This window comes from Megalops cyprinoides, chromosome 11 (genome assembly GCF_013368585.1).
Source record: "Megalops cyprinoides isolate fMegCyp1 chromosome 11, fMegCyp1.pri, whole genome shotgun sequence".
Lineage (NCBI taxonomy): Eukaryota > Metazoa > Chordata > Actinopteri > Elopiformes > Megalopidae > Megalops > Megalops cyprinoides.
In genome coordinates, this window is record NC_050593.1 from 9055429 (window position 1) to 9067644 (window position 12216).

Genomic DNA, 12216 nt, shown 5'->3' on the forward strand with positions numbered 1-12216 from the left:
TATACAGCTGGATATTTACTGAGGCCGTTCACATTTACATTTACATTTAGTTATTTAGGAGACGTTCTTATTCAGAGAGACTTACAAATCCAGAGAGACTTGCATTTCAGGTGTTACTTTGCAAAGGGTACAACAGCAGTGGCCCACCTAGGAATTGAACATGCAACTTTTGGGTCAAGCACCCTGCTCCACTACACCACAGTGCTGGTGCCAGATATGAACAGCACACATATTTTACAATAACCTTTACTGAAATTACTAGAGCAGGCCAGTACATGATACTATAACATTTTATTTTTTCCTCAACTTCTCTGTTTTGTCACGATGAAAAATATTGATTGCATCACAAAACATGCCACATCCTGCAGGTGTTGTGAAATTGTCAGTGAAGAACCAAGCTGAACGATGCTGTGAAAGAGAGTCAGAAAGCACAGAAAAGTCCTTTTTTTAGGTGAGCCTAGTAGCGCAAAATGCTACTGAAATGCAGAGCCATCAGAATGAGGCCAAAATCCCACAGCTCGCACAAACAGTGAAAGTTTTAACCTGCCCCACCCCTGTTGAGCTGGTACTACCTGGCCTGAAAGGAGGCGTAACGGAAACGTTGCTCTGAGACAATGATTAACTGGCTCAGGGCGCATGAGAGAGCCCTGAGTCAGCACTCGCACGCGGCTCGCTGCCGTTCCCCTTCTGTGACGAACGCAGGCAGACAGCAGCCGCTGCTCCCAGAACAGGTTACCGCGGTGTAATCTCACACAGGACGTGGCACGCCGCTCATCTGGGGTAACAGGCAGAGCTCCGGAAAGCCGCAGGACTCTTCCTAGCACAGCTGGGTCACTGAGTGTGGGGGGCTTTCTGGGAAGGAGGCCCGGGCTCCCCTGTATGGACGTGTTGCCAAAGCGGGAACCTTCGAGTGCAGAGTGGCATTTCCAGGGGGTATGGATTACCTGTCGACCGCTGCGCAGCTGCAGGTGAGAGGTGGCACAGGGTGGGGGTCTGCTGTAGTGTTCATTTGGGAGCTTCTCCTGTTTCTAAATGTAAGGCTCTTTTTCAGCACTTTGGGTAGTCCATTTTGAATGTGACAGTCTGGCTAAGCAGTGCATGTGGTGCCCTTCTGGATCGCAGGTGTCATTGTTATTTGTGTGGTGGCATAACTGAGAGGACAGACATAGGCAGCGTGTGACTGACATGCCGTGGACACTGGCACATCATGCAGACAGAGTGGGAAACAACCATGCCCACACCTGTCACATGACCTGTAAGTCAGCTGACAGCTGGCTGTGATGCAGATGGTGTCACAAACTCAGAGTGGTGGGTACAGTTCGAAGCAGCTGATTGGCTGGGATTCTGAGCAGGCACTGTAGGGGGCAGCTGCAGTAGTACCAGAACACTGTGATTGATTTTTGGTGAACTGAAGCTGTGCTGCTCTTGGTTCTTGCTTTTCTTTCTTTGACATTACCTGTCAAAGTGCCTTGAGTTCATGGAAAAGCACAAAATGAACAATTTATTACTAAACTTATTACACTGTTCCAGAAACATGTTTTACTGATATGATGTTAAACCTACCCTTTTTTAACTATGCTCCAAAAAGTTTGTCTAAACAGACTTTACATAGTCCCACAGCAGTAATCCTGGTGACTCAGACCGTGAGTGTGATTTAAATGTTGCCTTGGTGGGCTGTTTGGTCAAGGTCTCTGGCGATAGCAACCACTAATCCTGTTCCAGATAAACTTTATCATACTCTCTTGCCTTTCGGTTGTCAGGTGTTGCTTGGAATTTGGTGATTGCCGAAGACGATTGCAGTTCTGGTGAAGAGTAACTACATTGTGGCTTTTTCAGATTATTAGAATTCCTCATATCTTCTAAGCGCAGAACTGAAAGCATCCAGAATATTTTGTTACTGTAAACACCGACATAAGTGTGTCATTCAGTAAAAGCTCAGTGGAGGTTAGTTTCAGCACTCCTCTGTGCCTTGAATAGGTTGTCTTGACCACAGGAGAGAACTCTCTTCAGGTGTGGTTTGTTGCCACACAGAGTTTTAATGGCTGACATGTCACATGTTTCCAGGCTCCAGGTTTCAGAAGTGCCGACCCTCTGTAGGTTGAGAGCTGGCCACCGCTGAGCAAAACATTTCCAGGAAAGACTTAATCCTTCCGTCCCACAGATATTTCCCTGTCTAATGGGCAGAGTGAGGCTTCTTTAGGAGCCCGGGCTTAAATGTGTTAGTCCTGAGACAGTCGTGTGAAAATGTCATTAAGATAACATGGCATGAAAACCAGCTCAGACCCACTGAATCACTCTGTTGGCATAAGGGAGTCACTCTGAGGTAAGAAAAACAGCCATTAGCTCACTATATGTGTGACTGTTCTTTCCCCCCACCTCTGTTAAAGAAAGTAGTGTGTGAATGTAAGGAGCTGTGAGGTTAGCTAATCACTATTGCCAGTTAACCTAAATACCCCCACACTGTAGATGAGTACTAAGTTATGTCTGGCAGCCAGCCTGGGTAATATTTAGCTGTTGAGTGTTCAGCACACTCGAGAGATGAGAAAAGAATGGCAAACAGGAAGTTATGATCACATGATGGGAGTATGATTTCTTGTACAATACAGCATTAGCCTCTTTTTCTCATTAGTAATTACTCCTTAGAATTTGATGGCTGCTGGTGTTGGATGGGCTCTCGGTGATGTGTGTATGGACTGCTGAGCAGGGACCCAGTGGAAACGTGTGAGCCGATCCTTGGCAGGGTCTGCTTCAAGTGGGCAGTATGGGGGCCGGTCCCAGTTACGACAGCAGGACGCCTGAGCGTATGTGAGCCTAGCGGGCGTAGCATTGCCTCCCGAGGAGCTCACCCCTTGTGGCGGGAGTGCGGCAGGGAAGATGGAGAAAGGATTATGTCCCACACTGCTTGTATGTGTGGGAACACAGGCCCCTAATCTGTGCCATTCACCGGTCTTTCTGTTACCGGTCTCTCCCACCTGCATTATGTGTCTATATATATGCATGTGGGCAGGTGTAGTCAGCACCACAGAACCTGTAAAGATGTTTTAGAGCACTGATTCTCAATCCTGCTCCTGGGGGCCCCCTGCTCTGCACGTTTTCCATCTTTTCCTGCTCTACCTACCTGACTGAACTCATCAGTGGAACTTTTGATTAGCTGAGCACACCTTATTTAATCAAGAGCATGTTAGTCATTTCAATCAGCTGTGTTTGGAGCAAAGACAGATAGAAGATATGCAGGACAGGGGGGCTCCAGGAGTGGAATTGAGAAACACTGTTAGAGTCAGCAGTGCTTGTGTACAGTGTGTGTGTTTGAGTGAGTGTGTGCGTGTGTGTGTATGTGTTTTGTGAGCATGTGCTGGTGTGTTAGTGTGTATATTAGTGTGTGTATGTGTGCCAGTGTGTGTTGTTGTGTGTGTGTGTGCAGTTAGTGTATTAGTGTGTTTTATTCTGTGTGTGTGGTAGCATATGTTGGGGTGTGTGTGTGTGTGTGTGTGTGTGTGTGTGTGTGTGTGTGTGTGTGTGTGTGTGTGTGCCTGCCTGCATACATGTGTTTGCTTTAAGCATGTCCCTGGCTGCAGAGTAGGTCCTTTTAAGGGAAAGGCAGGGGCTATCTGTGACGCAGTGAGAGAGCTTCCTTCCTGGCTCAGAGGCCTGGAAAGTGGGGGGGCCTGAGGGGCACTGAAACGGGACCCCGCCTGTCCCTGCCTCCCTTTACGCCCCCACCGAGGCCCCACCCCCTGAGCCACAGGCCTGCCTGAGAGAGTTCCATAATGTTCCTCGATGACCGGCATTTCAGCCGAGCGTCACCCTCACACAAGAATGTCCTGTCCAGATATTCAGAGCTGGCCTGTTAGTTGGCCATTCACATTGTTGCACCACAAGGTCCAGTGCACATGTTGAGAGCTGTGTGTTCATAAAGACTTCATGCAGCCTTAATGTTCTTTAACTGTGTGTGTGCTCTTGGGGGTTGAAATTGAAATGACTTCTGCAAGATTTAGTCATAACACAGTAGAGTACATTAGACCAAAGGTTGATCGCTCAGATTTTTTCATAATTATATATTCTATATAATCATATAATGTTATTATTTTAGCAGATGCCCTCATGGTAACTAGGGGGACTTGCACAACTTCCCTTGTAGCATATCTTCATTCTTACACCATCATGGCTGCTCCCTGTACTGTTTGTTCAGTGAGATGGATATCTTGAGAGGAGTCTGTATATGACAGTGGCTGTTTTTACATCATATGCTGTCTTTGCAGATCTGGTATAAAATGGGTGTTCTTCTGCTGGAATGGCACGTTGTGAGGGCAGAAACGCCTGTAGGAACACACTGCAGTAGCACGTAGGGTTTTTTACAGTTGCTTTTAATGTGGGAAAACGTGGCAGTTCTGATATGGAGCTGCCCGATGTTTATCATGCGTTGCCGTGGTGATGAGATACAGCAGTGACATTGGATTAGATGTTTTTTTTTTTTTTTTTCCCCATCAGTCCCTGGGGCAGCTGTTTGTCACCTTGCTGGGAGCCTGCCCACTGTTTTGTGTGATTGGTTAATCAACCATAACAAGCTAGCAGGAGAGATTCCCTGTGGATCTCTGTGCTGAAGACAGTGTCAGGTTGAGACTGACTGTCTTCCTGATCGTGCAACAGCATGCTGTGGTAGTGAGTACGCATGAAAGTACCTGAATCTCATACTACAAACACCAACTTTGCCAACAGAGCCATATTTATGAGTTTCTTTACTGCTTTCTTTCGACAGTCTTTTAGACATAGCTGAAGCTAGATTCTTATGTATGTACTAGCTGCGCGCATTAGGTTGACATCTCTGCTAACATCTGTGGCATCATGCAACACTGTTGCTAAATGACTGAGCGCTTGCCCACGGACACACACTTCACTTCTCTAATCAGGGGCAGGAATGGTTTAGTCAGGGCATTTGGGATTTACATGTTTTTGGCATTTCTCAGATGATATTGGCTGTGATTCCTTGATTTAACCAGTTCTGTGATAAACTGCAGATTTTATTAAATCCTCTGTCTTCTCTGCACCATGGATTTCATCTGGCACTAGTATTATTTATTATGAGAGCAAAATATTGTAGCTAGCCTGGCTAATATAGCTAAGGTCAGAGTTTATAAGTAAGTAATAGAGAATTATGACACAGAAGTGAGGCTGTGTCATATATACTGTATATGTGTGTACTTATTGATATGCACTGAGAGATATAGTAGAGTATGTACTGCACATCATGTCAGCATGCTGTCTGCCAGTGTGCGATCTGGGGTACAGGTCATGTGACAAGGTTCAGGAGCAGGGGGGGGGGGGGTCTGGACCACACAGCAGTGTGAGATGTATGTGCTGGACAGGTGTGTGTGCGTGAGAATGTCAGTCTGATCAACTCTCTCTCCCTCTCTCTCTCTCTCTCTCTCTCTCTCTCACAGGCTGAGGCGAGGTTGGCAGCAAAGAGAGCAGCACGGGCAGAAGCTCGAGAGATCCGCATGAAGGAGCTGGAGAGACAGCAGAAAGAGGTAGAGAAACACACACACCATACATATACACACATACTCTAACACACATTTACTCACAGTTACACACAAATACACACACACACACTCAGACACATGCATGCATAAACACACACACACACACACACACACACCCATACAAGCATAACTGTAATCTAACTCCCCCCACCACCACCTGTTCTGTCTCACCAAACATCAACATCTACTTTTCACAGACATTAATTTAGCACAACATGGGGAATGGGTTTCAGGTACTCTTAGTAATAATGTAAATTTATGAGCAATGATGACCTAAAATAATCTTTAATATGATTTAAAGAGCCATGTTAAAATGCTGCGTGGTCTTTCATGTTCTGTGTACTGCACTCTCTGTGTGGAACACGCGTGTGCTAGTCCTGAACTGAAGCCAGTCTCTCCTCTGTTTGAAGCAATCGCTTTTGCTGTCTCTGGGTTTTGTCCACTGGCACAGTTTAAACCTGGCTAAATATACACTAGTGCTGAGATCACAGGGCAGCGAGGCCAAGTTCAGCTCTCCTCCAGTCAATATTTAGACTGCCCCTGTGCAGCAGACGGACGTGTTAGCGTCACTCTGTTGACACTGCCGCTCGCAGTGATGGCCAGAAAAGCCGATAATGTGCATGTCTATGTGCGGAAAGTATAGAGCTCTCAGAAGTGTCTCCGGCATTTAAACTTCCAGCGCCTGGAGCAGGGCCCGCCGTCAGGAGAGTTCGGGATCGGAAGAGCACACAGCCCAGAGTAATCCATTTATTTAGCCCAGCGATTACCCACCGAAATAGACTGGCCTTGGTGTCAATCTGCTGACCTCCCAACATTTCACTCCAAAGTGTAAGGTTCGTTCTGTGAGATCGTCTCAAATCTGTCTGGGGTAGAAAAGAATACCAGATGGCTGCAAAATGACCGAAACATGTGCGTGCCGTTTTGGTGAAGCGCTCAGAGTCAATGGTTAACGTGTCAGTCTAGCATACACACCGTAGGCTGTCTGAGAGCTGACACAGTCGTTGTGCCTGGACTGAAAAGAGGCAGAAAAAATTCCTGAGATTACCAAGGTAACTTTGTACGTTGCGTGTGCGCGTACGTGTGCGTGCGTGTTTGTGTGTACGATAAGATATGCTGTGCTATAGCGTGCCTCAGCGATTACTGTGTTCCAAATGTGGACCTCATTCTTAACCTGTATCTCTGAAGCACGTTAATCCACAATTTATTATTATTGTAGGATCGAACCTTGGGCGCTTTGTGTGTCTGTGTGCGTGTCTGTGTGTCTGTGTGTCTGTGTGTGTGTGTGTGTCTGCGTGTGTGTGTGTAATGACGCAGTGTGTGTGTGTGTGTGTGTGTGTGTAATGACGGTTAGCTTGTCACGGAGGGGAAGGCAGTTCATAATGAAGGATAAACGCTTTTCCTTTGAAGAATGAGTTACATTCTTAATCTGCCCTGCCTTTCATGTTGTGCCAGAGGGGTTGTTTACTATCATTAACCCGTTTAGAGTGTACACACTGCATGGATGCTAGAGTGCCGACACATTAGATAACGGCAGATCAAAGGGAAGTGGCGGGGGGGTTTGCGAGGTGAGTGGGATTAGCGGAGTGCCTCATTGATTCAGGTTTGATTGTCGCGGCCCCTCCCCCGTCTCCACTTGTGGGGGTAGTGGAACCCTTGCTCCGGGCGTTTGGGTGATAGCTCTCACAGCAGTGAGGAGTGTCATAAAGATTTCAGGCTGATGCTGGCTTCACTTTTGGAACCTTCCTGCTCAGTAAGTATGTTCACATTTGGATGTTTGGTAAGTGGTAAAACCCTGGGTAAGTTAGGAGTGAGACATCATTTTGGCTACAAATGTCCAGTTTGTACCAACACTATTATTATTATTAGCAGTAGTATTTGCTTAGCATGCACATCAATTAATTATTAATGTTACTCATTAATACAGCTGGACATGTACAAAGGTTACTCAGGTTAAATAGTGCCCCATGATTCAAGCCTGCGGCTCTCAATAAACAACTTTGTTTGATTAGCCACTATGGCCTGCTGGTGTCTCTTATCTGTGTGGAAGAAATGCTGGGCAACCAGAACAAGGCTTCTTGCCGTTCTCCACCAACATGGTGTAGTTTCAGAATAAACATGCTGTAGTCTCTGAACATGTCCCAGTGTTCTTAGACACTAAGGGTCTGTAAACATCCCCCAGTGTTCTTAGAGGCTAAGGTTGTTTAAACATGTCCCAGTTTGAATAGAGTCTACGGAGGGAGTAAACGTGCCACTGTCTCCATTCAGGCCACTGGTGTCTCTCGACGCCTAACTGTGGCCTGTTTTGTTGGATGGGCCAATGAAAACACCCCATGGCCCCCATCTCCAATCCTGTGCCAGCTTGACACGACACCCAGCGTCTGGTGCAGAAGTGATGTAATCCCATAAGCCCTCCCAACGCCACTCTTCCCTCTGCGTGTGTGAGTGTGTCAGGGGGCGGGACTCTCCTGGAGGATGCGTGGGGATTTAGCTGATGCAAAGAGGGTAGCGTTGGTCTCTCTCCCCCCCCAGCCTTCTGTCTGGCCCGCACAGCAGGGTTCCATGGCCCTGTGCGGCCTAATCGCTGTGTTTGGGTTTAGACCGCTGCTAAATCCGTCTAAGAGGGGATGAAGTCGCCGGTTATCTGCCCATGCCTCAGTGATTTCATTAGGGCTGAATCCGCTGCTTGCGGGAGCCTCTCTGCTGGGCTTTGTGCAGCTCCACGGAGGTTCCATTCTGGAGGGTGGCATACTAAATATGACTGATTACTTATTAATTTATTGTTCAGGGCAGTTTGGAGTATTCACAATTACAGTACTGAACACTAAAGCATGAAAAAGCAAGTACAGCACATGCTGTACGATACAGCCGCCTGAAAGGCAACCCTGGACCATTCCAAGCAATTAAAACACTCTTCCAAGTAGCTCCAGTGTAAATCCTAACTATGACTACCTGGCCATTATGACCACATCTAAATGAGAGAGGTGTGCTCTGAATTCCAGTAAGCTTTGAGCGTGCAAGGGGAGTGCAACGCACCCCAGGTTATGAGTGTGCATTAGAACCCCACCTAAATGTTGCCCAAGCCCCACTTTCTCAGGAAAACCGCAAACCCACTATGTTGTGTCTCCGGTGTAGAGGGTTCTGATTTTCTGATCTCAGGCTCTGTGCCGTTGGGCAGAACCTCGACAGATCTCACTCTCCTTCCTCCTTTCACCCTGCAACCAACGAGCGTCAGCTGCTGCGCTTTTGGGGTGACTTATTTCTCTGGATAATGATGTCAGAGCGATGCGCTCGTTGGGACCTTGGATTGTGCAGACTCCAGCAGGCTCTGTGTAATGGACTGAACGCGGGGCAGGCTGATTTAGGGTCTGGTTACAGGCAGGTGGAGGCATGGTACCGCCCCCCAGCTGCTCACCCTCCCTCAGAGGCAGGAAGTGCTGCTCCTAATGCGCCTCGCTGTGTGTGCAGGCCTCTCACATTGAATGGAAAAACAGAATTACACCGTATGGGACACAGTGGAAGGCCCCTGGATGTGTATAAACACACATGCACACACACACACACACACACACACACACACACACACACACACACATACAAATGCACACACTCTTTCCTCACACATGCACACATCTGTAAGTGCTTGCACACCCACACACAATCACACACACCATGCAGGCAAAACATAAACATGCAAACACACACCACATAAACCTTGTACAGATGGATATACACAGGCATGTATGTACGCCATATGTACACTCACACAAATGAACACACACACACACATTTACAGTGCACACATAACACATAGTTTATCTGCTTAGAATACACATGCACTTTTGTTCACGCTCCCACACACACACACACACACACGCGCACACACACCAGACACATGCACACCCCCAGGGGATTATGGTCCATTCCCAGAGCCTGATTGGGAGGTGCTGTGTGGCTGTAAACCTCCAGCCAAATCCTAAAGTAGATTACTGGGTTGCGTTCCCTGCTGGACCTGCAGTTGGAGCAGGGCTGGATTGTTTTTCTCTCGCCTGTAACGTGTCGAAGACGGCTCAAGCCAGGAGAGAGACGCAGAACGACATCACATGGCCCCGATCTCGTCCTCCTGCTCCAGAAGCTTCCGGATTGAGGCCGGGGTGCCCCACTGAGGAGCCCACCAGTGTCTGCAGAGGGCGAGGGGGAGGGCGGTGCGAGCCGGCCGGGGGGGCGGGCGGAAACGGCGCAGTTGGGCGTCTCTCAGTCAGCCAAAGATCTGCCTGGACTCTGACCCCGGGTAAACCCACTGGATTGCGTCTGTGCCACTCTAACGCGTGACGCCACCCGCCATGGGACACAGGGGGTCGGACTGAGCTGCCGGGACGGCTGGGAGGAAGCTGACGGTTCGGGGGGTCCGCCTGGGGTATGGCAGTCGCCCCGGGACCCCTCCGCGCCGCAAGGTGGGCACATTGAAGAGGATGCATGTGTGTGCGAGTGTATGTGTTCATACAAAACACAGGAGATTTGTGCCACTAGATTCAGTATCTAGTCTCTGCAGGTCTTCTTTTTGGGTTTTGAAATGAGCAGCTTTCTTCATTATATTATGCAGTGTAGACAGAACTGCAGGGCATTTTCTGGATAGCTTGGTATGGCATCTTGAATTTAGCATTAGGTTATGTTACTTTATTGAAGTGTATAATTTTTTATATTTCCTGGTTGTTCATGTCTGAGCAAACATACAATGCTATGTTTTAAGTGCACAGTAAGTGCACTTAAGAATGTACACCAGAACAGCATTTTGAATATGATGTAGATTTTGTGTTTTAGTTCCACTGAAATCCTGTTTAAGGAAGGCCAGGGATTGGGCCAAGGCAATCGTTAAGTGTGTACACTGTGTTGACTGTATGGATTGATAGACTGAGCTGTCGGTGTGTGTGGATATGGTAGCTCAACTCATCCCTTCCAGTAGACACATGTTCAAGCAAGTAGTTTGTTGCTTCCCTAGCATCCTTTTGATGCTAACATCTTAACTGTGACAAATTCATGCCTGATCGTTTTGCTGGTGTCATACAGGCGCTTGCTCTGAAATTTCGCTTCACATAGATTCCTGATTGTGCCTCAGTATGACTGACTTTCTCCTTCGTGGTTTGACAGGGCAAAATTGTTTTGTAAGCTCTATTGGTGCTGCTGTATAATACAAAATATAATTCTATATAAATTATATTAGTGTAAATGACATCGCTACTCTAATTTTTAAATAATAGTGAAGACCTGGCCATCTAGATATGTTTGTAGAATGTTCTAGGTTTTTCTTACAGTAATGCTTGTTTTTTGTTCTGTCAAATATACTGAGATGTACATGTTCTAATTCTTGTTATACTGTACTGTGACAGTATAACTAAGCTTAAGTTGGTCTGTTTATGGAGGTTTATGGAGCTGTAGAACAATCGTTGAGACTTCATGTCAGCCAGTGGAAAGGCTTTTTCAGCCATCCTGCTTTCCCTAAGCAGAGGAGTAACGCTTTCAGCTATTTATTAGCAGAGCTCTCCCTCTGTGGGAAGGGGAAGGTTACTGAGTCACATGGCATTGTTGCTTCTTCTTCTGTGGTCATGCTGTGTAGACTTGTGTCAAAGACTGCTCAGATGCAGCAGCTCCCCCAGTGGCGGAAGGGATAATTACATAAAAATTTCACATATGTGCTACTTCTGATCCAGGCAGCCGAGCATTAATTGACCCCTGTAAAGGAAAATGAGAAAAATTGGGTGAACATCACATTTGCCACTTTTATACTTCCCAAAATGCATGCTTTTCATTCTTGCATGAGGTTACCTAGGTAAACCTTTGGGAAATTGAGGAGTTTGGCAGTGAATTGCGTTGTTATCAGAGGAATGACACAAATCTGTCCCACAGGAATGGTTTGGAAGCACTCAGGACAAACAGGCCATTCAGCAGACTGGGCTTCTAATGTACCCAGAGATAATCTGCAGTAGTGCAGTTTTTTTGTAACAGATGGACCACCGAGGCCATAAATCTGAGCGAGAGGGTCTGGCCGACTGTAGCTCGCGCTGTCGCAGATCGAGGGCGCGTCAGACGGCCAATCAGGATTAATGGGCTGGGGGGTGTCTATAAATGAGGATGGGGCACACGGGTGGCTCAGTCGCCCTGACCGAATGGGAGCGTGCAAGCAGAGGGGCGAGGAGGCTGGCCGCTTCAGGGACTGCTGTCGCGACGGTTGCTTTCGGTGAGTCGGAGCGGGATGCGACCACCATCTCCCCTCACCATTTTCATTCCTGTCGTTTTGCTTCCCTCCTCACACTTGCCATCATGTCACCTTTGACTTCTCCTCCCTCCATCTTGCGTTTTCACACGACTGATCCAGGCTCTCTTGTTGTTCGGACCGGGGCTCCGATGCCACACGCATGTCTGTTTATGGGAACCAGACACTGGAGAAGGGGAAAGTGAAAGTTCGGTGTAGTTAACGTGATTAATGTGCTGCTTTTGGGAGCATTCTGACGTCGTCCAGGCATTCCCCCTTCTATGGCTGGGATCTCTTTGGCGAGATCACCTTGCACATCACAGCTTTCTGAATAGGAGGGAGAGCGAGGGCTGCGGTAACAGGGACATACATGCTCCAGGTGGAGACGAGGGACAGAGCAGCGCACTGCAGACATCAGGAGCGGAGCAA

General features: G+C 47.6%; 1 protein-coding gene across 2 annotated transcripts in view; it reads left to right on the plus strand.

The window, feature by feature from the left end:
* lrrfip1a (leucine rich repeat (in FLII) interacting protein 1a) overlaps positions 1 to 12216 on the plus strand; it is a 65264-nt gene that overhangs the window by 19148 nt on the left and 33900 nt on the right. For both annotated transcript variants that reach the window (XM_036541060.1, XM_036541061.1), the window contains exon 2: positions 5439 to 5525. In XM_036541060.1, the coding sequence (XP_036396953.1) occupies positions 5439 to 5525 (87 nt within the window). The remainder of the gene's footprint in view (positions 1 to 5438; positions 5526 to 12216) is intronic.